The sequence below is a fragment of the Stomoxys calcitrans genome, chromosome 1 (assembly GCF_963082655.1).
Source record: "Stomoxys calcitrans chromosome 1, idStoCalc2.1, whole genome shotgun sequence".
In the NCBI taxonomy this organism is placed as follows: Eukaryota; Metazoa; Arthropoda; class Insecta; order Diptera; family Muscidae; genus Stomoxys; species Stomoxys calcitrans.
In genome coordinates, this window is record NC_081552.1 from 72,815,825 (window position 1) to 72,843,813 (window position 27,989).

The 27,989-nt window shown below is 37.1% G+C and overlaps 1 protein-coding gene and 1 long non-coding RNA gene across 7 annotated transcripts; one reads left to right on the forward strand and one right to left on the reverse strand.

Annotated features, from left to right (window-relative positions):
• Positions 1-230: 230 nt before the first annotated feature.
• LOC106085595 (probable serine/threonine-protein kinase DDB_G0282963) lies at positions 231-23,136 on the reverse strand. 6 transcript variants are annotated; one of them, XM_013249905.2, is made up of 3 exons: positions 23,045-23,136; positions 21,723-22,949; positions 231-2,069 (listed from the first exon to the last, which is right to left on the reverse strand). In XM_013249905.2, the coding sequence occupies exons 2-3, from the start codon at positions 22,114-22,116 to the stop codon at positions 538-540; spliced, it is 1,926 nt and encodes a 641-aa protein (XP_013105359.1). In that variant the 5' UTR covers positions 22,117-22,949; positions 23,045-23,136; the 3' UTR covers positions 231-537. The 6 variants fall into 6 exon arrangements, with proteins under 6 accessions (XP_013105359.1, XP_013105360.1, XP_059226265.1 ...); XM_013249906.2 differs by having other exon boundaries at positions 21,723-22,463; positions 23,045-23,117; XM_059370282.1 differs by having other exon boundaries at positions 21,723-22,319; positions 23,045-23,060.
• On the forward strand, positions 11,090-11,545 carry LOC106085596 (uncharacterized). Its single transcript, XR_001220995.2, has 3 exons — positions 11,090-11,149; positions 11,218-11,332; positions 11,393-11,545. It is a non-coding gene; the product is annotated as an uncharacterized LOC106085596 (long non-coding RNA).
• Positions 23,137-27,989: the final 4,853 nt, after the last annotated feature.

Below are 27,989 nucleotides of genomic sequence, written 5' to 3' on the forward strand. Positions count from 1 at the left end.
AGAAATGAGCCTCATCGCTGAACAAAATTTGTCAAAATTTCGAACCGAACACTAATTTTGGTAATAAAATTCAATGATTTGCAAGCGTTGCTCGTTAGTAAGTCTATTCATGATGAAATGTCAAAGCATACTGAGCATCTTTCTCTTTGACACCATGTCTGAAATCCCACGTGATCTGTCAAATACTAATGCATGAAAATCCTAACCTCAAAAAAATCACCCTATACAAGGAGTTAAAAAAGTTACAGGATTTACTAGTGCATGGAGCGGGAATTTTTGCATACAAAATTAAGTATTCCTTTGAATGAGGGAACGACGGTTTTAACTTCCTGCTTCTGAAGTAACTAATTAACATGGACATTTCCAACAATCTACAAATAGTTTAATTTTAAATACAAAACTTATAATGAAAAATCCTTCCAATATCGGTCGACCAATCAGCGAGCTTTCTTCCTTACTTCATCATGCAACTCTCTTCAGAAGCGTTTGCCCAAATTTTATCCCCTCAAAGCTGATGGCCTGTTGTTCCAGTTTAGGTCAATCAATGTCCACATCTTCTATTTCATCCTTGATGGCTATGGGCAGCAGTTGGTTCCATGGTGAAGTGTTATTACTGTTGCTTGTGTTGTTGTTGTTGTTGTTGCTGCTGCTGCTGTTAGCGATGGCGCTATTGCTGGTGTTACTATTCATGGTAGTGGTCTGTTGATTGCCCATTGTCGAGGAAGTTGTTGAATGGACATTTGAAGTAATCACCGGTCCTGGTGGATGGTGTATGGTGGTGGAAACTGTTCCGGTACTGGGTGAAGGTGGCTTATTTAGGGCCAAATTACGCAAAGAAGCTGGCGGTGGGCATGTCACCTTGGTTATGGTAATTTTCGGTGTAGACTGCAGCAAACGGGCTGCTGCACTACTTACAGGTATAACAGTTGCCGTAGCTCCTCCATTGGTAAGGCGCGTTGCATTGGCAGTTATATTGCCCAGGGCGCTGCTGTTGCTGACACTGGTGGTATTGAGACCTCTCAACGTAGACTGCAAGAAGCCATTGACTTTTTGCAATTCCGTCTCATTCAAGTTGGCAATGTTGTTGATCAAATTACGAGCTGTTGAGGAATTCACCGTCAGCACCGTCTGCTTCACCTGGGCTCCGCCCGGCATGGTGGTGGTGGTGGTGGTGTTATTTAGACTATGGTTGTTGCTGCTGTTGCTATTGGAATGTACCAATGGTGTAGAGATGCGCTGATTGTGATTGTTCGGATGATGAGTTTGGGGCTCCGGGTTGGGAAAATCATTCGAGTTCTCGAAAACCTCCTCCAAGGTTTGATAGATTTTTCTTTTGAAAACTATTTTCTGACGTGTATTCATCAAGGCCATGTCCGGCAATAGGGCCTCTAAGAAACGTATATCCGGCTCGCTAGCATTAGCGGGAATCTGACTCAACTTAAACCGTTTCGCATCTATGGTCTCAGTATCCAAATGCATGGGTCGTTTTGTGCCCACAATATTGTTGCCGATGCCATTCAGGGCATTATTCGAAGCTCGACGATCCATATCGGTGGTCTGCGACATGGTATCATCAAAGCGAGTGTCATGAAAATCATGCTCAACATCACTCGTGGAAAATTCCGTATGGGGCTCAAATATACTCGAACTCATTGCATCGTAATCGTGACTATTGTTTTGGCTACCATTCTTCTTTATCATTTTGTGATGATGTATGCTTATGTCGGGATTCAAAGCTTCAAACGCTGACTTTATATCGGCAGTATCATCGGGCAAATCATCGTCGTCGTCACCAATCATAGCCTGTTGCTCATCGTCCTCTTCGTCTTGTTCACCGTCATCTTCCTCTTCTTCACCTTCGGTGTACTCATCTTTAGCACTGATTTCTGAGGCCTCATGTGTATCATCGTTCTTATCACGTCCCTCCATCATGGGCTTCACCAAGAATGACAGCTCCTTGTGCAGATAGTAGGGTTTCACTCGATTCGGGCCACTGTGCGTTTTATAGATGTTAATGGAACGGGCAAACGCTGCACGTATGTTGCGCCAACGTTCCTTACAGGAAGCAACTGTAAGAGGGAAAAATGTAAATGGGTATAAGTAAGGATACAAAAATTTTAAAATAATTTTATGTTAATGAAAGAGACAAATATCGATTTGTTGTTTGCAGGAGAACGGCGTTTGTAGAACCTGAGCCGAACTGCAGCACATTTGGAATGAACAACACTTTAACTTTGAAAGGTGAACGAAAGATTTAATCAACGATTAGGGAAAGATTATACAGGAGACTTATGCATTGGCCAAAGATGGGTGGGCTAGGGATGAACTCTTCGCGCCGTAAAGGATATTTTATGAGTTAGCTCAAGAATAATTCTAAGGTTCGCTGCCATCATAAGACCTAAACTTACATATAGGGCAGTTTTATGGTGCAGGACTATAACAAAAACAGACTTGTTTTCAGAAATTCGAGAAAATTCAGAACATTACCTCCATCGTTATAAAACGTTGGCTGAATAATTAGAGATCTACTCCGATGTCCTCATAGTTTTGGGATAAATGAATTCTCTACCCTCATAAGTGTGGACAGTATAGCAGCACAATATGATGATGACATAACTCTGATCTGGGTACCTGGCCACAACAACACTCCACTAAATGAGAAAGCGGACGAATACGCTACGAAGATCTCTGTTGTTGTTGTGGCAGTTTGTTGTGTTCTATCTTTCGTCTGCTTGATTCTGTTGAGTGTCGAGACCCAGGAACTCTGTGACTAAGATGGGGTGGGGTCCAGAGGGATCTGGGTCTGAGTCGAGTGGGTCTGGCTGGGCAGTTAAACAGGTGACGTGTATCGTGTGGTCCCTGGTTACAATCGGGACATACATCTTGCACGTCGACATCAATCCTTGCTCTGTAGGAGTTGAGGCGGCTGCAGCTGCCGCACCGTAATTGAGCCAGAACTACTCTGGTTTGCCGGAGGAGGTCAATTTCTTCAGGTACAATGGGAGGCGGTCACTTTCCAAGGACTACATTCACCCGGTAGCTATTTACCGCATCTGCTACCGTGTCTGCATGAATGTTGTCAAGACTTGCTTGATATGCCGCTTGATCTAGAGGTTCTCTCTTGTAGCGATGAACCTCACGCTCTAGATCGTGTAGATCTACCTTAAGGCTTCTGGGCGGTGGATATCTATGACTTGGATGGTCTCTGCGAAAACAGCCCAAAACGTATTGCTCGGACAGCATGTAGTTATTTCTTCTCACTGGTAGGATCTTTGTCTCCTGATGGAGATGGTCCACATGAGAACTGAGGAGACAGGCCGTCGCAATTCGGAGAGCGGCATTCTGGCAGGTCTGAATATTATTCCACTGCGTGCTACAAAGCTGACGAGACCACACTGGCGCTGCATAACTTACCACAGACCGGCCAATTGCTTTTTACGTGGTGAACAAGGTTTCTTTGTCTGAACTCCAAGTGCTGCCGGCAAGTGACTTGAGGACCTTGTTTCCAATTTTGACTTTATCGCAAATTACAGTGGCATGTGGGGAGAATGTGTAAGAGTTGCCAAATGTGACACCAAGTATTTTGGAATACTTGATGGTCGGAATCATTTCCCCATCTACCATCACAGTCAACTCGGTATTCACCTTACGCGTATTTGTAGTTAACAATGTGGCTGAAGATTTGGTGGCAGATATCTTTAGATTTCTTACAGCGAATTATGAGACAGGTTCGTTGAGGTAGACGTTCAACCTGACGCAGATGTCAACAATGGGTGGGGGACTTGATGCCATGATCGTACAATCATCCGCATATGATACGTCTGGAGGGGGTGCAATGGAGGATAGGTAGAGGTTAAACAGTGCCGGGGATATCACCCCGCCTTGGGGAACTCCCTGTTTCACTCTACGGTGCCCCGTCCCGAGCAAATGCGCATAAGCACCATAGTTCTACCTATTAAAGCTCATAGAGGAAATGGTCCGCGGGATCAAGATAACTTTCAGATCACCAGGAGTCCTTGGCCAGACATTGCTCAGAAAAGTATAAGCAAACTTCTTTCCTTGACAAAAGATCTATGAGTATTTAAACATGAGCCATAACTAAGCACTGCGCAATAGGCCTTATGACACAAAGGAATTAACAGTAGGAGATGTGTTGATGTAACGATCGATAAGGGATGGGCTACCAGATCGGCATCCAGGACAGGACACAGTGTTTGAATGTCACCTAAATGGTGATGGCTGCTGCAAAAAAAGTTTCAGAAGCCTGAAACTTTGGTTAAAGGACCCGTGAGAAGCTATTGTGAAGATAGACGCTCGACACGGACACCATGGGTATCCCGGCACGGGATAGCTGTGAGCACCTCACAGGCTCGCACAATGAGGTTCGATCTGCATGGTGTTCAGTGCTGTCTTGAGAAGCGTAGCTGCGAGCTAGCGGGCGCGTACACAGGTTGCGGAAAGTGGATTCATACGGAGTAGCTGCAACGACAGTCGCGGACAATCAGCGGTATCGAGCGATGAGTCTCGGTGAGAGGTCGGGCGGCAACGGCTCTTGAACAGATACTGAGTGCCTTTGATGATCGATATGACAAGGCGGGTTATTGGCGCCTTTAAATAACCAATGGTCACGCTGTTCCCGCGGCGATCGGTCCTTTGGACCGGAACGAGCCTGGTCACCTACGGGAGCTTGACGAGGATCGCCACCTCCATATGAAAATGTGGCTACAACAACAACAACCATGGGTCTACTATGTTCATACTCTCACTTATGGTAAAAACTTTGAATTACACAGAATTTATTTGAACCAGACGTTAAGGAAAGGTTGAGGTGGAAAGGATTGTGATTTTTTTTTCACAGGTAGGTTTGTTAACTTTTCGGGAATATCCCCACTTGACTGCAAATTTGCACAATGGTTTCTAACGGATGACAAAGACTTGACGTTGCAATGACCAATCACAACTAAAGGGTGATTTTTTAAGAGCTATTGAAAAGTTAAAAAAAAATCAGAAAAATGCATGAAATCTTTATTTGAGTCGATAGTACGGTCCATAGAATTTAATGTTTGAAGACTAGTTCATGCAAATGTTGACCGTGACTGCGCCTCAAATGGTCCACCCCGCTTAGTCCAGTTTTGGCATACTCTTTCAAATATTCGTGAGATACCGTTCATTTTGCTACAATGTTGTCTTCAAATGCGTCAATTGAAGCGCGCTTTTCTGTATAGATATAAGATTTAACATAGCCCGGCAAAAAGTAGTCTAAAGGCGTTTAATCGCACGATCTAGCCGGCCAATTGACCGGTCCCAAACTTGAAATAAAATATTCACTGAACTCGCTTCTTAATAAGTCCATCGTTACGCGTACAGTGTGGCATGTGGCACCGTCATGTTGAAACCCTCGCTGATTCTGGGGTAAGTGGGGTTCGTACAACGAACGACCTGCGCCGGAAAGTGGGCCGCACTTGGGGTATTCGACCGGCTGGTATAAAGCGAACGGCTGCTACGTTAATGATGTCTCGGAATTTCTTCTCGACAACTGGCACATTCGAAGGGAGTGTCAGTTCACTGAAGCGGCGATTAGTGTACTTTCTGAAGCCGACCCAATCGGCTTTCTTCTGATTGATAAACGTTCGTCCCTCAGAGGTTATGAAGTCGGGTGGTCGATCGATGGTGAGAATTATGGCGATGTGGTCTGATTCCAAAGAAATTACGGCTTGCCAGGATACGTCACTCAGGAGATCAGGGGATGCAATGGAAATGTCTGGCGAGCTGCTACATCTCCTCGTAATCCTAGTGGGGGCATCCTCATTCACCCTGCAAAAAGTGGAGCTTTCAATCTGCTCTGCCAAATCTATGTCCCGCTGGTCGTTACCGAGGGGAAAATGCCATGAAACGAGATGCGCATTAAACTCGCCTAGAACCAGACGATTGTGTCCACACAGTACCCCACTTATGTTGGGCTTTTACGCTTAGCCCTTAACTGGCTCACAACTACCAACCGGCGGTATGTACACGTTGTATAGCTTCATCTCGGCAGTACCAGACTTGACTGCCAACGCCAGGCGCAATGAGTCTATACTGCACGGAATGGTGTATTACAATCCCTCACCTCCATTCCTTGACCGATCCTTACGTAGCATATTGTATCCGTGACAACTGTGCAAGCTGCAGATGTTGGTCAGCTTTATCTCCTGGATCGCCACAACCCATATTCTCTTCCGACTCATAAAATCTACTATCTCGTCGATCTTGCTCACCTACGCACCTACGTTAAGCTTAATTGAAAACGATGAAATTACCTTGTTTGGCCAAAATATGCCCAAAATGTCCATTTTCACATTTTTTTGTTTTGTTTGTAATTTGCATAACTTTTGACTGACGAATCGGACCATAGCATATAAAATATAGAAAACTTTTATTTTTAAGTTTTTTTTGTCAGCTCAATGATCGGAGATTTTTGCAATGGAAAAGGAAAGCCAGAGTTACAAAAGACGTCATTTGGTTAGAACAACTCATCGGCTATGTTAGGTGTGAAGGCTACGACGAAAATTCTGTAAGCTATCCTAATCCGATAAAATGTTTAAAGTCGGTTCAGAAATACTCTCACAAACAATAAAATAAAGGTACAGCCTGTGCAAAAAATTAAAAAAACGGTAAGAAAAGACAAAAGTCGGGCGGTACCGACTATACGAGTATAGTACCCTACACCTACCCTATAGGTACCAATTGGGAGCTATATATAATTCTGAACCATATTTAATGAAACTCCACCGAGGTTTTCAGGTTATGAAATGCGTATCAAATTCAGGGCAAATATGTTATAATTGTAAAAAGTACGGCTCAAAAATCCAATTAGGGCGATGTATATACGAACACATGTGGACAGAAAAATAGATGTAAGTTTTTTTTTAACTAACAGAAATGTTAGAAAATAACTCTCATCAAGCAATGCTGTTAGTAAGTAAAAGCGTGCTAAGTTCGGCCGGGCCGAATCTTATATACCCTCCATCATGGATCGCATTTGTCGAGTTCTTTTCACGCATCTCTTCTTAGACAAAACAGGATATAAGAAAAGATTTGCTCTGCTATTAGAGCGATATCACGGTAGGGTCTGGTTTGGACCACAATTAAATTATATGTTGGAGACCAGTGTAAAATGTCGGCCAATTCGAATAAGAATTGCGCCCTTTGGGGGCTCAAGAAGTAAAATAGAGAGATCGATTTATATGGGAGCTGTATCGGGCTATAGACCGATTCAGACCATAATAAACACGTATGTTGATGGTCATGAGAGAATCAGTCGTGCAAAATTTCAGGCAAATCGACCTCTAGAGGCTCAAGAAGTCAAGATCCAAGATCGGTTTATATGGCAGCTGTATCAGATAATGAACCGATTTGAACCTTATTTAACACAGTTGTTGAAAGTAAGAATAAACAACGTCTAGCAAAATTTCAGCCAAATCGGATAGGAATTGCGCCCTCTAGAAGCTCAAGAAGTCAAGTCCCCAGATTGGTTTATATGACAGCTATATCAGGGTATGTACCGATTTGAACCATACTTGGCAACACAAAACGTTGTGCAAAATTTCATCCCAATCGGATAAGAATTGCGCACTCTAGAGGCTCAAGAGGTCAAGACCCAAGATCGGTTTATATGGCAGCTATATCAAAACATGGACCGATATGGACCATTTACAATACCAACCGACCTACACTAATAAGAAGTATTTGTGCAAAACTTCAAGTGGCTAGTGGCACGCTAACTCCTTCGGAAGTTAGCGTGCTTTCGACAGACAGACGGACGGACATGGCTAGATCGACATAAAATGTCGCAACGATCAAGAATATATATACTTTATGGGGTCTCAGACGAATATTTCGAATAGTTACAAACAGAATGACGAAATTAGTATACCCCCCATCCTACGGTGGAGGGTATAAAAAGGGGAATTCCACAACTGAAAATGCTTATAGTAACAAATGAAGAGAAGTTTTTTTGATTTAAGGCCTGGTTATGCTCTCGTAAATGTAGTGTGAATGTAGAACAAGTGTATCGTAAATGTAAAGCGGCAATTATGTTTATTACCAAACATAGCATTTGACATTTCAACAAAACAATTTTTTAACAAAAAATTACTTGAAGGTGAGTTACAACTCAAGGGCAGGTTGAAGAAGACGGCCCTCCCAGCAGTGATGCTTAAAGTTGAGGCGTCTCGCCAACAGAAGGAGTACGCAGCGGCGGCCTTCTCAAATATTGAGAGGGCATTTAACAACGAGGATATGGATCGACAGTCATCGCCCTGAGCCGCACGGGGAGACAGAATACGGCCAAGTTTCCCTTCTGGACACTATGGATGCGGTGGGCAAACTGAGGAGGGTTTCAGGAGACGGGAACTGGATTGGGACTATACTGCGGCACACATAATATTTCAGGGAGACCTATCTGCCATAACGATAGACGCAAAAGAAATTATGGGAAGGGATTTACAGTTTTCGAAATCAATTGTTGTTGGTGATGTTGCAGCGACATTTGTATATGGAGGTAGCGATTCTGTTCAAGCTCGTTCCGTTCACCGATCGCCACGGGAGCGTTATGGCCATTGGTTATTAAAAGATGCCAATTAATCGTCTTGTCACATCGAGTGTAACAGGCACTCAATATTTAAGCAAGAGCCGTTGCCGCCCGGCCTCTCAAGTAGACTCTCCATTCGATACCGCTGATTGTCCGCGACTTCAATTGCAGCTACTCCGTATACAAAGCCTTGACTAATCGCAACCTGTGGACTCGCCCGGTAGCTCTCCGCTAAGCTTCTCCTAATGAAAATGAACACCAAACAAATTGGAGCTCAGAGCTACAACTGATGTGGTGCTTATTATCATCGTGTGTCGGATCGAAATCAGTATGTGTATATGGCGGCCCTCAAGGCCGTGGGCTCTAGTACAGTGAGGTCGAAGTGCGTGGAGGAGTGTGTGGAATCCCTGAATAGACCTCAGTTTTACGACATAGTGATAACATAGATTAGCGGATACGGCATCACCGTATTGGCGCTTACTCTTACTCTCTTCTTTTAATTTCTTGTTGTCACATACATATATCTCACTTTTTTCACAACATTTACTTTTCACAAGAGGTCAGACTGGCCACCTTTTCACGGTGGACTACCCAATTAAGCTTTAGTATTTACAATAAATTATAATAATTGCCACAGAGAAATAGAATAGGAGAATAGCAGTTTTCTAAACATTAATTTCTGGTTTTAAAATTTCTTAAAACTTCAAATTTTATCACCTGACACGAAAACGGAACGTAAAATTTTGTTTTTACTGAATTCTACTTTCCGTTTACGGTCAATACACGTTCGGTAATCGTTTGCATGCGTTTTCATAAATGTAAATTTAAATTCAATTTATAACAATGTTAGATGGGTCGTGGACATAAAACTTCGTAACAAATTCCTTAAAACCAAATTCCTTTACCAAAAAAACGGTTTAACATGGAGGCGGATATGTCATGGTATGTGGCTGTTTTTTTTTTTTTGGAAGGGAGTAGGTCCGATACATCGTATTGAAAACACAATGGATAGATTTGTTTGCAATGATTTGTTGGAGACAGTTATGCTACCATACGCTGAGGAAATCATGCCTCTTGTATGGAGATTTCAACAGGACAATGACCCGAAACACTCATCAAAATTGGTGAGTGAATGGATTCGGAAAAATAATCTGAACGTTGTTGAGTGGCCAAGTTAGTCCCCCGACCTCAATCCCATTGAGAACCATTGGGGTGATCTCAAGCGACAAGTGTCTAAGCTTCCCTGCACCAATAAATATCAACTGTGGGAAAAAATTCAAAAAGCATGGAGTATCCCGAAAGAGACATGCTGTAAGTTAATTTAATACCTACGAGAATTGAAGTTGTTCCTAAAAATGAGGGTGGATATAACGGGTATAAACTGCCTGGTTTGATGTTTATTCAAAATACTAACGCTCAATCATATGGCAGCCGGTTGTACGTACCGGATAGCCCCGATGAAGTCCTTTATCGGCACAAAAAATCGATGAAATTCTTAAATTATCTTTGTTTAAATAACAATATATAAATAACATATATATGAGAGCTATATCTAAATCTGAACCGATTTCGATTTTTCCAATTTCCATTGGCTTCGTCTCTTGACTAAAAAAATGTCTGTGCCAAATTTGAAGATGATTGGTTGAAAATTGCGACCCGTACTTTGTGCACAAATTAACATGGACAGACAGACGCACATAGCTTAATCGAATCAGAAAATATTTCTGAGTCGATCAATATACTTATCAATGGGTCTAGATCTCTTCCTACTGGGTGTTACAAACAAATGCATCAAGTTATAATACCCTGTACTACAGTAGTGGTGTAGGGTATAAAAAAAGTCGCGCTCGCAAAAACAAGTTTTTTGTAGGGGCTTTCGAGCACTTTCCAACAAAAAATCGGACCATAAATGCGCTTCTGGCAAGCCAAACAAAACAATGCAGTCCCGAAGTGGGCAACTTTAAAGGCCTACCTATGAGTCCCCGGGCCATCTATGACCCTTAAAATTTGCACATAACCTTATATATCAGCTATAACCATCATAATCATAAATTTTGCATACTTATTTCCAATAATTTTGTTCGCATCCCACTGTGTGACGTCCTGTTCTACGATATAGCCACAGAACCTTTGCAACCCTGCTTTCCACAGCACCAACCCACGCTATCATAGGATGCTTCATCCCTACCAAGAAGCTCGCACAGCGGAGGGCTCTCTGATTTCGCAGCACGATATACGCCAAACAGCGATCTATTAGTGGCCGCCGTCACCCCTTGATGGCCCGGAAACCAGCTGAGCCTGACAGTCTCTCCCGTGATTCGAAGAAGCCTTTGCATCTTCTAACCATTCTAGATCGGACGCCAGAGCCTTCAGCGCTGTCTGACTGTCCACGAGTAACAGTCTGATCGAACCTTCGTTCCCATATTGCCATCGTCTCCAGTAATTCCGTAATTCCAGTAAATTCCGTAAGTTATGACGTTTTCCTATTCAAATATTTTTTTCTTTTATCCAAGAACAGAATTAGAAGAAACTGAATGTAATGATGATCACTATTTCTCAATTCACTGACATGGCCCGGTAAGCATTAAAATTAACCATGCAAAGTGTTTGGAGCAATTTTATGTTTTATTTAACTGTGTTGTCAGAAATTTTCAAAAAAAAAGTAGTGGGAAATGATATTTAATTCACTAAAAGAATACTGCTGCTAATCCAATGGTTTTTCTACTAGTAATCAAAGTCCAACATACACCTATTTTGTCGGTAGGTATGTATTAAACTGAAACTAAGCAATAATAATAAAATTTTGCGTCTTGAAAATAGTATGGACCTGGAAAATCTAAATCAAATTGATACAGTGAGCAGCAGCGAATCTAAGGAACTTCTTTATATGGCGCTAACGGTTATAAACCTTTACAAACTTTATGTTGAATAGAAAACAACATATTAAGCATTGTATATTTTAATGTCAACATACAAATAAAATGATGGCTGTTTTTTTAACACAGGCTTTGCAGTATATTTGTTAACATTTATTTACAGTAAAATGCAAAAGCAAATTTTTCCCATAAACATTCCACTAAGGAACAGAGGCAAACTTCTCACATAACAATGAGTGCTGTCCGATTCAAGTTTAAGCTCAATGATTAGGGGCCTCCTTTTTATAGCCAAGTCCGAATGGCGCGCCGCAGTGCGACATCTCTTTGGCGAGAAGTTTTTCATGGCATAGTACCTCACAAATGTTGCCAGCATTAGGAGGGGAAAACCAACGCTGAAAATATTTTCTGATGGTCTCGCCAGGATTCGAACCCAGGCGTTCAGTGTCATAGGCGGACATGCTAACCTCTGCGCTACGGTGGAAGTAAAAGTTTAAAAGTAAAGTAAAAAATTCATTCCAAAAAATTAATTTTAAATGAGTTAAAATTTGCTTACGCGATTATTTGTCATATAATCGGAATAACGAATTATTTTTTACGATTTATCTATAATTGGCCCAAATAGAAAGAAAGATTTTTGTAAAATTTTTAAACATTTTAATTTATTTATAGTGAAAATTCCAAACATTTCATTCCAACAATTAATTTCAAACGAGTTAAACACAAGTTATACACGATAGTTTACCATATGTACAGAAAGAAGAAAAAATTTATTTGATCAAATTTTCTTTAAACTAACCAGAAGATCATATGATTTCGCTATTTTTAACAACAACATAAACTAAAATCGAATAAAAATGTCTTTAGCGCTATATGAAGTTAAATTTTAATAAAAATTAACTGATCCATGGGGTCACTTTAAAAACCTGTTCAAATACTCGAAAGCGGTGAACATGTAAATTGTACAAATTCTAAAGGCATTCTATTGTACATCAAAAACATGATAGTCTCTTGTGTGGAAAACGATGCTGTGTTGGAAAAACACCGCAGCACAAATCAATATCAGTCAAGTCGATCTGGTCAAGAGATGTTTTGAGAATCAGAGCTTGCATCTCCAAATAGGACATGTGTGTATGTACCTGTCTCAAGTTCTTTTGCCGTATGATCATTGTGGTAAATTTTCTTCAAATAACATAAAATTCGATTTACTTTAAAAGTTTTATTTCACCATCCCACACGTAAGGGGCATTTGGTTTTTTCTTCGTATTTATCTTCACACACATCAGGATTGATGTAATGAAACCCTCAAAGGGCCAAAGAATGCCGCCTTAGTCTTACATATCCTTATTCTGGTTTACAATTGTGCGGTGGGAGCCACATAGATATACTCGTACAGCTGCGGTAAAAAAATAGCAGCTCTGAATAGTAAAATCTTTTAACAAAACGAAATATTATTTTTTTTTTGAAAGCATAAAGTATTTTTTCATAGGTTTACGGGCATTGTATGACCGTTTATTTGTTACTCTTTAACAGAAGTAAAAATGTTAAAGTCTTCTCAAGAAAGTATTCACAAAACTTAATGTAAAAATAATGAAGCCATCGCACCTAATATGGTTGAAAAGTCTTCTTACCAAAGACGAAACGCGTCCCTTAGTGGATGGTGTGTGTTGCTATCTTTGGCTTTCCTTTTCCATTTGAATCTCCACTCATTGAGCTCGCCTCGAAAGAGAAACCAACAAGAATTGTAATAATAATGTTTGAAATAATTTCATTTGACAGATTTCTTTTATAGAACTGTCAAATGAACCTATTTTAAGTCTTCATTAAGCTTTGTTAATAAGGTAAAAATGTATTTATTTCTGAAAGGGCGGTTAAATAATAGCAGTGATAACTAAAACATAACACAAAATTCAGATAACTTATTTTAACTATCTTTTTTTGAATGGATTTCTATGCTGAGTAAAGCTTCTTCACAAAGGCGTTTCAGTGAATCTACAATATTCTTGAATCTTTCCTTCAGATTTTTGTAAGGCCCTTGAATAACGTGTCAAAAATTATTATTACTATTGGATTTTACTGTGGCCATCTCATTTGCGATATCGCACCACAAATGTCTATTCGATTAAAATCCGATGGCTATGTAGGTCATTCAATAAGGTTGCTATTATTTTCTCAAAACCACCTTATTGCTAAAAGATCGGTATACTTCGGATCATTATCTTCTTGAAATTGGCAAGATAAAGTCATTTCAATACCCGCATATGGGAGCATAATATTTTGGATTATTTCAATGTATTGGGATGCATTCATGATGTTGGGGAACCAATATAAAGGATCAACACCTTTGTATGAGAGGCACCCCCAATTGATCCACAATGTTTTTTCGTTTTATGTTTCGAGGACTATGTTTTTAATTTCTACGAACGTCTCATACATTTTAATGACATGGTTTATCCAAACATACTGCGAGTTTCTCTTTTTTCAAATCGCCTATTAATGAAAGATATTACAAACTGTAATATAGGGCGGGTGGGTAAGGATATGCAGTTTGTGTTTTAACAAAAATTGCATATACATTCTTCTAGATATCAAGGTATTACAGAAAATCTTTTCCTTTATACGGTTGTGTGGGTGGGTTAAAATCGGGATAATTCTGTTTTTGAAGTTAATCCGATCTCTCTATATAAGCTTTTTTTTAGAATGTTATCTTCTAGTTTAAATTAAGTCAGCAAACTATGATAGTAATTAATTTTTGTCAGCTAGTTTTATATATTTTACAATATATTAATGAGGTTTTTTGATTATAGTCCACCGCTCATCCTTTTAAATTCTTATGATGGCTTCTGCTAATTTTATTGGTGATATTGTCAGTGATGATTCTTACATTTAGCAATTTTGCTCGGAACAGTATTTAAACATTGGTTTCTTTAAATCTCAGTCCTTAAAACCTAGACACTTCAACTAAATTTGGTGAGATAAATAACTTATTAAGCAGCGGTCAACTTAATATTGTTCCTAAGTCTGTAAGTATATCCGGCATATAAACTCACTTGGCTTCGAACTTGATAATGATCTTTCGTTTACTTCTCATATCTCTCACATTGAATTTAGTTCTTAAGAAACTTTACAGTCTAAATCTTATACTACCAACTGAAATTAAATATATGTTTGCACAATCCTTGCTTATGCCTCATATTTTATATGGTGCCGAAGTTTACATGGGATTGAATCGTTCTAACATCACCAGATTGCAATCTAGTTTTCAGAGCATTTTCCAGTTTGTTTATGGAAAAAGCTGTAGACGTGACTACCTTCATTTTACCAAGGAATTTCTCGGTTGTACCTTTGAGCAGTTTTTGAACACTGTATGCCTCTGTTTTCTGCAATAATCTAACTGTGATATAAAATATTTTTCAGTATGTTCTGCCACATTTAAAAAAGAAATTATTTAAAACTTTCAAAAAAAAAAAAAACTAAATAATTAACCGAATTAATGAATCTATTTTTATTCATTCATTAACAATTACCACATCACATTTACGTTTCATAAACTTATATTTTATTATTGTTAAAAGGATTTGCGATGTGGTCTTAGGGTTTAAGTTTTAATTAAATTTTGTTGCTTTTTTTATTTCAATTGTTTAGGGTCTTAGATCTTAGTTTTTCTTTTATTTTGGTTTCATTAAAATTTTATACTAAAAATTTAAATTTTTAATATTTATATATTTAAGTATCATGTAAAAATGTGTTAATCCCTATTTTGTTTAATTTCTATCAACATATAACCCACTTGGGTTCGTATTGATAAAATAAATAAGTAATGACGTTGAGATATGTATTGTTCTCAAAAGTATTAATTTTCCTGGATACATCCATAAGAGTGGATGGACAAACACTGTCTCTAATTACAATCATAGTCTGTTAGGGATTGCAGGTGCATACATTTACATTTTTCTCCGATCGCTTAGTTTTATGCGACCTATCTGTTATTTTTCATTTCTTATTTTTATTTTTACTTTAATTTTATGTGGTAATGATTTTTCTTTTTTCAATTTTGAAGAAAAATTCAGTAAAATTTTAAGGTTTCTGTAAGTTTCTTCTTCAGACATTAACTTCTTTTATCCAACCTATTACAAGATTTTCCACGACCAACTTTTGAAATAAATAACGTATTGCTTATTTAGTTTTGTACTGGCGCACAACAATGATATGTAAATATGACAGTCGGATTGCAAGGAAGTCCGCGTTATGGTATAAAATCAAAAAATATTTATATATTGCCGCGCTGCTCTTATTTTGACCGCAACTGTACACAAAAGAGTAAGGAATATTGGAACTCACTATTGGTAAGACTAACTAGAAATATAAAGATAGACGGCTTTTTTTTTAAATGACTGTATACAATTTTACATAATTTCCCATAATACCACAGTGGCAGTCTAGTCTATTTTAGTACTTAAAATAAACTGTATTCGACATTTCAATATCAATTAAGATGGCGGTATTGTTATGTAATTGGTTTAATTATTTCGATTTGTACACACCAGTACGCACGCCCCCATACTATGGAAGCTTGCAGAAAAATACTGCATTGCTTGCACTCCATATCTTGTGGATGGGCATTGTATTGGACATGCAAAGGTTAAATGACTATACACTCACTACTGTTAATAGTGCAGTGATACACAACTATTTATGTGTGTACGTACATGCATCTATGTAGAACGGCATCTACCTAGGCCACAGACAAAACACCCCACTAACCGTTAAGAGAAGATTTTAAGAGAACTTGAATAGCTCTCTGCAACTGCTTTGTTTGCCATTGACCCCAACAACAATTCGATTCTGGTATGATAATGCAATACCGAATGTGGTATCTCATATAACGTCCGAGTCAAGCAGACAAACAACTACAATCACCTAGCCAATATCTCTTTTAGGGGGCTCTTATACTTCTCTCTTCCGCTCTCGCACTCTGGTGGCTCTTTATGTTTCGGGCTTTGTGCTATACCTATCGGCAGAGTGAACGCGTTGGCTGGCTGCTCTTTCGTATCTATCTCACACACAGCATGTAATGATTCATTATCACATCGTACGACTTGTTGGCTGACTGACGAACGGACGTACAAATCAACGACCGACCGAACTATAATACTAACAAGAAACGGCGAGACAACGTAAAAATAAAAAAAGGTAAAATATAAAACGTAGTGAGAGACGAGAAATTCAAATGGCAGCAAGAAGAATTGGGTGAATACCGATGCAAAGTAAGAATACAAAATATTGTACCAGTGCTTATTGGAAACGAAGAAAAAGAAGCAAAGCATATGAAGAAAAATGTAGCAAACAAGAGAAAAAGAGAAGAATAAGCAACAAGCGTTATTTTAGGCAAGTATAGAAATTGTTATGATTGCAGTGAGATCGAGATAGGTTGCGGGGAATGTATATGGTAAAAAGATATAGATACACATAGCGAGAAGGCATAGTTGTGTAGTTAAATGAAATTATCATCACAACTACAACTGGGCGAACAAAAGAAGAAACGAATGAACAAAAGGAAACCCAAAAGAATGACTATGATAATTAGCAAGGGAATGCGAGTGATTTTTAGGGAAGCCAGAAAAGCAAACATTCAACAATGTTGATTTCTTATTAAAATTTGTTCAGAATTAAACCTAAAAAACCCTAAGCCAATAAATGTCGCCAAATTTTTAAAAAATATGTGACAAACAACGTCTTATCTTTCTTGTGAAAAATTGTAGTAAGAAACCAACGCACATGCATTCAAATATTATTCCTTTGACTCATAGTCATAATAGCTTGTCCTTTTTTAAGCAATTCTTAAAAATATGTGTCATTAGATTAGAAAAAGTAATTGGATTGCTTTGGATTGCGGCTACAGTTCAATTATCAGCATGCGCGCTTAAATGACCTCAAGAACCTCGAGTACCCCACCCCGTAAGCCACCCGGAAATAATGCAAAATATTGTCAAAACTTTTAACAGAACAAGTAGGTAAACCAGCACAATTACAAGTGGATCGACCAAGTGATTAAAGGTGATTAAGGTCGAATTTTGCATCCAAATGTTTTCAGAGACCTATAGCCAGAGTTACTAGAAAGGCATTTTGAAAATAGGCAAAAAGGGGGACTTTTAAGAGAACATAAAAAAGTATTAATGTTTTGAAACAAAGGATTTCAAACAATTTTAATTTTCAAAAATTAAAGCAAAAAAACCGAAAATATGAAAAAAACCAAAGTTATGGCCAAATTTTCTATAGGTATAAAATGTTAAAATTTTTTTTTAAATTTGATTTTAATTTTAAATAAAAAAAAATACTTAAGAAAATGTACAGCAAAAATTAACTTTGGTAGAAGATTTCTATTGAAAACATTTTAAAGTTAAATAAATTCAAATTTTCATCACTACCCTGTTTTCTGGCGCAATCGCTTTGAAACTTTTCATGGAAAAATGTTTAAGTTCCGTAATAAATAAAAACTAAACTCCGAGTTTGTTGTAAATAAAAAGGAAATGTATATGAATTTGATAAGAAATATTTTTTTTTAATTTTTCCTTTGGGATGCACTAAAATTAATTATGATACATTTATATATTTTTTTTCCATCAAAATTAAGGTTTGTAACAAAATTCAACTTTTCACGCCTTTTCCGAAATATTTTACGAAAAATATAATAAAAATGCCACATGAAAAAAAGGTATCTCTATTTTATTCTGTATTCGTAAAAATAGTTTTTTCAATATGAGTTTGTATATACAGCCAATACAAACATGTAAATGGTCGCCATGTCACTAATGTAATTTGACAAGTTCCATGAAGCTTTGTTCACTTGCTATGTAGACATTGTTATAATACTTCCTAGTGGTAGGGATCCCAACAAGCTATGCAGGAAGGCCGAAAGCGTCTTCGAAGTTCCATACGACTGGGCTAGATCTTGGAGTCTGAACGTTATCGCAGAAAAGACTGAAATCCGCCAGTTGCGAGGAAGACGAAGGTGGACCAATTCAAGCCCCACTTTTTCTCAACAGAAAGATTTATTATCTTACACTTTGATCGTTTAGTGGATGGCGACGGAGAATAAGTGCAACGTAGGCGCATTGCAACGGATGCAGAGAATATGTAGTCTTGGCATAGGTGGGGAGATGAGAACCACGCCTTCTAAAGCACTGAAGACAGCTTTAGATGTCCGATGCATACACATACAGATTAGGGTGCGAACAGAGTGCGCCCTGAAAGCCGAGCGGAGATTATCAGTGCGATAAAGATTGTGCGTGCGAAAAAACTGGTTACATACAAGTCAATACAAAAAAGCTTGTACATAACATGGTGAACGCCGAGCAGAGCGGAGAGCAAAACCGATCGAATGCAGGAAAACAGTTTCAAAGTGTTTTACGAACTTGTATGCATGTTTTTTAATGTTTAAATAAAAGTACATATCGATCAAATGGTAAGTGAAATTTTTTCGGGCACTATATATATAATAAAATTCACAAAATTCACTCCTTTTAAGTGTAATTTGATGTTTTTCCAATTTCATTGGTGTTAATAGTGGCATTAATCACGATAGAAGAAGCGAAATTCTCTTTATCAGATGAATCCATTGCCGTGTGATGTAATTTTATAAACACAAATGAACAACAGGAATAAATACATCCAAGCAAAACACATGGAATATAAACAGAATTTTAACTCCGATCAGCGCTGATTCTCGCATTCACTGTGGCATGGAAAAAATTTCTTTTCGCATGAAAATAAGCGCCAATAAGCTCGGTTCGGCAGAAGCGTGAACGGATTAGAAGAGATTTCTGATTGGATACAATGGATTAATGAAATATTTTTTTATCCATGTGACAAATATCAATTATTTATTTTTATTAAACCAGTAAAAAGTTGCCTAAAAGAAAGGGCAACCTTCAAATAACTGGTTTATAACAATAACCACTTTAAATCGGTCTTTGTGCTTATCATAAATCTAAATTGCAAAATTGTTAATCAATTATACAAATTCCTTTATAGGACCGGATTAACTAAACATCAGTGCATCGATGAACTTAATTCAAATTTTGGCCATGAAGCTCAGTGTTTATCGATGGTATGGTAAATTCAACCGAGGTCGTAGTTCACTCCAAGACGAATTTCGTGAAGGTCGGCATTAGTGGGACCAGCATACATTCAGTGTTGCATGAACATTTGACCGTCAAAAAATTTGTTCGCGTTGGATCCCAAAAAATTTGTCAATCGCTCAAAGCAAGCCTCGTGTCGATTGGTCGAAAGAAATGCTCCAAAAATACGATCGCGGTGCTTCGAAACACCTCTATGACATCGTGACAGGTGATGAATCGTGGATTTACGCGTATAAGCCCGAAAGTTAACAGCTGCCCACTGTATGGGTGTTTCAAGCTGAGCCAAATCCAACAAAAGTTGTTCGGGCACGAAGCACCTTCAAGCAAATGATCGCCTGTTTTTCCGGAAAAAACTGGACATGTCGCAATCCTACCACTAGAACAACGCAGAACAATCAATTCTGAGTGGTATACAACCATCAAGAAATCAGGAAAACCAACCGCCGAAGACGGATCACTCTTCACCGCGTTAATGACAGCTCTCACACATCGGCTCAAACAACTGCATTTTTGAGCACTCAAAACATCTATTTGATGAGCCATCCGCCTTGACTTGGAACCAATCGGTACGTAAAAAATAAATCGACACCTGAAGAAGCGTTTGATGCATTCAGAGTGCATGTTTTGGAGATACCTCAATCAGAGTGGCAAAAGTCCTTCGATAATTGGTTCAAACGCATGCAAAAGTGTATAGATCTTAAAGGGGAATATATTGAAAAACAATAAAGCTATTTTCGATGACTGATATTTGTTTTTGTTCTCAAATCCCGAAATATAAAAGGCAACCCTCGTAAATTCGAAAGATTGGTTTATATGGAAACTATCAGGCCTATTCCGGTTTTCGAATTCGCAAAACGCAAAAAATTGTTTTGCCTTTATTTTCGAAATTCTTTTATTTTAAGATTTGAAATCACTTGAGGTTCCTCTTACTATATAGAGGTTTGATTAGAGTATACATTCAAAAACCGACGTTACAAGGTTTACAAGAAATAAAGTAAATGCATTTTTTCGTTTTGCGTTTTCGAAAATCGGAACAGGTTTGTATATCAGGTTATTGATCGATTTGAATCATACAAGCTATAAACGTTCGAGGTCATAGTCATTAAAAATATTTTCACCCAGAAGTCAAATCGAGAGATCAGTTTATATAGAAGATATATAAGGCTATGAACCGATTTGAACCATAATCAAAAATCGTTTAAAGTCACAGCAGAAGTCATTGTACAAAAAGTCACAGCGGGAGTTATTGTGCCCACCATTTCAGACATATAGGATGAAAATTGTTGCACCCTTTATAGGCTCAAGAAGCCAAATCAAATTGGCTTCTTGAGCCGATTGTTTTATATGGGAGATATATCATGTTATGAACCGATTCGGAAAATACACCGAAAAAAATGTCAACAAAAATTTTTCAATCATAAATTTAGTTGGAAATTAAAATATGTGTATTCATTTAAAAAAGATAATTGATTAAATATTTTTTTAATCTGAATTTTTTTCTTTTTAGTGTAAGAAATATAGTTCATTCAAATGCTGTTTTATGTGAATCTAACTTTGTAAAATAAAATTAAGAATGTAATCTAAGGTGATACCTTAAAAAATTGTTGTACCTACATATATACCTTAAAAGACTTGTCAAGATTCAAAGATTTTTTTTATTTTTTAGAGAAATATATCAATGGCAAACAAATTTTACGGACTAGGAATACATAAATGCTTTATTTTAAAATTGGACTTTTCGAAAACATATGTTTTAAATTTTTAAAATTTCGACCAGTTTAATAACCAATTATATAAATGAATGAACGCTTCAAAAATGTCCAATCACTTTTTTGATTGGATCAATAAAAAAATAATGAAAATTTCCATTATTTTTCAAATTGAAAATTTTTCTGATACTCCTTTTTAAAAACAGCGATCAATGTCAATTACCATATTCGTATTTAAAGAAGTTTCAAGTAAAAATATTATTGAATTAATTAATTTCGTAATTGAAACCGATTTTTCATTTTTTTTTTTTTTCAGTGTATCAGCTAAAACGACAACCCTACTGGCAAATAATAAGTTCCATAAAATTATTTCAAGTCTATGGCAACTCTGAAAATATAAAATTATGTTTTTCTGCACAAAACTTACCCGAATCATTGCATTCTCGTGCAATCTTGCACCATGATTTATCCAAGATATGTTTTTTGGCATAATTATGATGTGTGCGATCATACATCCAGGGACATTTTCGTACCAAACGGCATAATTTTGCATTCGACTGAAATGCAATGGTGCGTTGTTCGGGGCCGGCGTCAGGCATGATTACGGATACAATAGTGGTGCCGTTGTTGTTTGTAGTAGCAGATACAATGTTGTTAGACGATGCAACTGAATCTGAATTAGCGTTAGTATTGCTATTAGGGGCTGCACTGCTGGCAGAGTTGTTGGAGTTGACTGATGACTCGACGACGTTTGTGGTGGTTGTTGTGCTGCTACTGTTGTTGTTGTTATTGTGGGCGTTTGGGTCTTTTTTCGGCGGCATTTCTTGTTGCTTTATCACAGAGTTTGTATTTGTTTGTTCTTTCGTAGTTTGCTTTGCCTTTCTACTTCCAATTAGTTTTTATTTTCTCTTTTTTTCAAATTTCACTATTTCAACTCATAGCTCTTCCTCAAAGTTCTTTATCACACGTGTTTTCTTTTTTTATTGTCTTGCTGCTTTGTTGTAACACGTTTTTCGTTTTGTTTCTGAATTAAAACTATATTTCTTTACTCATGGGTGTTTGTTTATTACACTTCACCGTCATCATCATCATCATTACCTATTTCATCACCCTTGTCACTGTTGTTGTCTTCGTCATCAACATTTGCCTCGTTAATCCACGACAGACACTTATTAAATAGAAGAACAACAGAAAGATCTTAAAACGAAGCCATCCATCCTCACACATTCAGCACAAGAGATTCAAGATTCGTTTGGATACGATTTTTTTACACTATAGGGCGACGCTATTGTATTTGCGGAAAACTTGAGTGTATTGTTGTTATTGCTGCGGTCGTCTTGTTGCCGCTAATAATGTTAGTGGGAAATATTCTGCTGCTGTCAATAAAGCTCTGCAACTGTTTATTACAAACACAGCACACATGCTCATACATACATACAGACAGACTATCTACGGAAGGCACCCGAACGCCAAACGAACTTTATTTTGAGAAAGGCGAAAAACAAATTCCAACAGAACAGCAGCAAATGATGATCATCATTCAAACATTTGTTTTCTTACTTGATATAATTCTCCTTTTATTCTTCGTCGTGTTGTCTTTCTGCTTTTTTTTCTACTCACTCAATTGGGGGCTTTTAGACACAAACAAACACATCTATACAAATATAGCAAACCCAAAGAAAAATTTTAAAATCACACAAAAAATATAATAACAAGACACAAATGAACGCGTTGTTGTTGATCACTAACACAGCAAAAGACGAATGGGCCAACAGAAGAGGCAGAGAGGCGGCGAGACACAAAAAACACTTCTACTCCATACGAGATCTCAGAATTAACTAAAAATCGAAGTTGTTGGTTGTGCCTGCCATTAATGAGAAACAAAATCAAACGCAGAGCACCAGCAACAACAAATGCAAACAAAAGTGCTACTAACAATAGCAACAACAACACACCAAGTGTAAGCTCACCTCAAGAGTATCATCAACAAGGCGTCGAACGACTTTACCACGACTCTCATTCTCAATTGAATTCGGTGAATATCAAATAAGCAGCACAGCAACAAGTCGTATACTCTTTTGTTCTCATTCACCACATATGTATATCTCCGTGGCAGGCCCCCAATACAATGCTTTCTCTCAACCTCTCTCATTCTCTTTCCTAGCTATATTTCCCCCCACCACACAAGCAACAGTTTTCAGATTGGATACAAGAATGTGTGGCATAGACAAGGGTTGCCATTGTTTGGAGCATATAAGTAGCACCAAAGCATACGTGGTTGGACTTTATAGTTGTGGGCTTGGTTGGTGAAATGTTAAATTAGATTCAACAATTAATTTTGAAGTAATTTCAGTACAGGTATAGATTGTTGAATAAATAAATGAAAAGGTACAAGTTTTCATCATATTTAACGCGTGAAGGCTCTACTGCGCGGTATGTAGGAAATCAGCTGTTTTTGTTGTCAGTCGAATGAAAGCAACCCCAAACCGCACCCCCACCTTTCTCACAACTTTTACAATTTTTACGCTAAAAAAATCAGATTTGTTCAGATTTTTAAGCAAAAATCATTAATCGCATTTAAGCTGACAATTTTGACAAACATTTTAAATAACATGTGTATACAAAAACTGGCATGTCACAAGACAACTACATTCTGTGTAATAGCGGCTTAAACAATTAGCTAGGTAAACGGATTTTCAATGGGAAAAAAATGTCTATGTTATTATAATTTTCTTGTCCGTTCATTTTTCTACTCATATGTACTGCAATTATATGACTTCTGGAACATGGCTTTAGCCGTTTTTTCGGACTAAGGCTTATGTTTACAAACGAGTAAACAACTTTTAAATATTTTTTGGGTTTAAGTGTAAAACAACAGGCTAGCTGACACGAAATGTTACCAATTCAAACAACCACATTTCTTGTGTGAAAATATTTTTTATTGATTAAAATGTGAAAAAATGTGTGGAAGTGATCTAAATTTCAGAATCCATTATCTTTTATTAAATATGACCACCATTTGCCTGAATTATTGCCCAGAATCGGCCCATTCCCGTACAATGGCGTTCTTCCGCGCGTCCATAGTAGTACATCTATTTCTACACCCACCACCATTCAACCAACCACCACCGTTCAATTTGGTGATATAGGCCCCCTTAAGTACCGATATTACGATATGACTTTTTGAAATCAAAATAATTCAAATACAAACTCAATTAATAAGGGTAAACTCAACCAAATTTGTTATTCAAAACAGCAAAAATTTTTACTAACAGCAAACATTGAAATTGAAAATGGGCAAGTAGACCCTATTGCTGCAAACATAGGGCTGCTATATAAGCAAACATTTAGGTCACCTAAATCAGCCAACAAAATCTGCTGTTCTAAGTACGAAAATCTGCTGAAAAATTTTTCATACTATTTTTTATAATCACCTGTTAGTTGCTTTCAATGCTTAAGGCATTTTTTAAATATTTTTTTTTTTTAATTTTGTTGAATTTTGTTTTATGGTTGTACCTCTGCTAATATGTACATGACAGGCATGGCCTTTTGTTTCAAAATGTAAGGAAAAAAGATTTTGGAAAGTATACATTCAATGGTGATTATAAACATCCACTGAGACACACATTTATAAGGATTATAAGGAGAAATAAGGACCTGGAGTTGATGTCGATGAATGTTTCATCAATGGGCATGGAGTAGTAGAGGAAACTTTCTTCTTTGCTTCTTATTTTTATACCCACCACCGAAGGATGGGGGTATATTCATTTTGTCATTCCGTTTGCAACACATCGAAATATCTATTTTCGACCCTATCGTCGTAAAAATCCAAAATCCAAAAAACCAAATTTGTTATTCAAAACAACATAAATGTTTGCTAAAACAGCAGTTTTTGTCAGCTGAAAATGGGAAAGCAGATATTACTGCTATTTCAGCAAACATAGCGCTGTAATAACAGACATTTCGGTCAGCTAAATCAGCAAACTTAATCTGCTGTTTTAAGTACAAAAATCTGCTGAAAAAGGAAGGTCATGTCATTTTTTATGTTTGCCTGTTACTTTTTTGATAACTATAGGTATTTTTTTTTGAAAATTTTGTTGAAAGAGATGATTTCAATTTTGGAATGTAACTGTAAAGATTCTACCTGATCCATCCATTGGTATACATACATCCATCCATCCGTATATGATGAGTTGCGTTAGGCCCCTCGACATTGTTATCGAGTATGGTCAAGATCGGGCTATATTTGAATATATATATATGTACCGATCTCCCGATTTAACTTCTTGAGACAATAAAAGCACGTTTATTACTTGATTTTGATGAAATTTGACACAGTGGGTTGTGTCAGGCTCCTCGACATTCGTATTCAATATGGTTCAGATCGGTCTATATTTGGATATAGCTGCCATATACTTATACCGATGAGTATAAATTATTGATCGTCGTAAAAATCCAAGATGATCTGGCCATGGCCGTCCCTCTGTCTGTTGAAATCAGCCTACACTCAACCAAATTGGCTACTCAAAGCAGCAAAAATGTTTGTTAAAACAGCAATTTTTGTCTGCTGAAAATGGAAAGCAGCTGTATTACCAAACATTTAGGCCAGCAAATCAGCAAACAATATCTGCTGTTTTAAGAACAAAAATCTGCTGAAAAAAATTGTATGCTATTTATATGTTTGGAAAGAAGATACCTGATCCATCCATTGGTATACATTTCGAAATTTGGCTGAGCTCGCTCGCATTTTTGTTATTGCTCTACTTAAGAGTAAATGACTAGCATGACCTTTTGTATCTAAATTTAAAGAAAAAACTTCTGGAAAGTATACGTTCATTGGTGATTCTAAACATCCACTGAGACACACATTTACATTTGTTTTTTTTTTTATTTTCTTCTAACATCAGCTGTCATTTTTAGAAAACAGCAGCAATAAGCCTACTGCCCTGAAATTGTAGAACTACTGCTACAATAGCAGCAAATTTAACTACTAATATTCAGCAGACTTTGCTATTGTAAGCAAACCTTTTTCTATGAGTGCATTATCTCCAAAAAATTGATGGCCTATTAAAACTACGTATATATATATATATATATATATATATATATATATATATATATATATATATGAGGTCGTGGGTACCCGAAATTCGACCAATTACTTCAAGCGGGCACCAACAAAAAAATATGGTGGACGTCATAGGTGAATGTTGATGTCGTCCAGTTGTATCTTCCATTTATTGGTCCACTCAATCTTGCTGGTAGATGGTAATGGTATGCTCTGGAGTCGGAATCGAAGTTTGAAATCGGAGTCAAAGTTTGGAATGGAGCAATTTTGCTCGGAGTGGTGAAAATCATTCCGACTCCGGACAAAGTAGAAACAAATGTTTCAACAAAAAAATTTAGACTCAAACTTTTTTTAATTAAAAAAAATAAAATTTTGATATTTCTATAGTAGATTGAATCTTCAGAAAATTTTGTTAATATTTTGTGTTAAGCCAAAATTTCATAAAATTTTGGCTTTAAAAAAGATTTCATTGAAAACTTCTTTAGAAAAAATTGCATTTAAATTTCCGTAGAAAAGGCTTAACTGAAATGGCATTAAAAATTTGTGTTTGGGAAAAATTTCATCGAAATTTTGAGTTTAAAAAGCTTTTATTAAAAATTTGTCTTTAAAAAAATTTCATTGAAAAACTCTTTAGAAAAAATTGCATTAAAATTTTGTTTAAAAAACTTCATTGAACCTTTGTGTTTGGAAAAAATGGGATTAAAATTTTTGTTTAGAATAGTTTTCATTAAAATTTTATGCTTTAGAAAAAATTTCATTGAATTATGATTGTATGAATCTTTGTATGAAGGCCGAATAAATTTATCGCAAAACGTGGAAAAATTTCAATAAAATTTTAACTTTTGAAAAATTTTATGAAAATCTTGTCTCTCATGCAAATAAATCTCTGTTTTTTATGCAAATTTTACTTTACAGTTGTTTCATATTTAACAAGTAAGGATGGGCTAAAGTCAGGCAGAGCCGCCCTACACCACATTGTATATGCAGGCTTATTCGTCAAATTAAAATTCGCTTTAATTTGATATGCAGAGTTTCGACCAAAATCCTACATACTTTAGGAGTCATAGAGTAAACCGTTATGCAAAATGTTGTAATCTGTATTGATTAAGGCGTGTACCCTTAAAGTTAAAATCGTGAGACATATACAAAATATGGGAACTATATCTAAATCTGAACCGATTTCTTTAGAACTTATCAGTGAGCGAAAAAATCATTGGACCAACTTCGTGCCTAATTTCGTGGGGATAGGTTTTCAAATCACCAAAATATTGCAGTTTTAGTTAAAACCGGACAAAAATATGTACGGGAGCTATATTGAAATCGAAACCGATCCCGATAAGACTCCGAATATATAAGATACTGTATGTCTCTTATATATTCGGAGAAACATTTGTATCAAATTTCATGAGAATCGGTTAGCAAGTGACCATATTATTGCAATATGTGTCCAAATCAGACGAACATATATATGGGAGCTATATCCAAATTCGATCCGATTTTGTCCAAAATCAGCGTGTTTTTGGTAGTGGTAGAAGAAAGCGTAGTGCAAAATTTTGAGATGATCGGTTGATAAATGCGAGAAACCAAGATGTATTCAACAACAGATAGGAGCAGTTGCCTAACAAC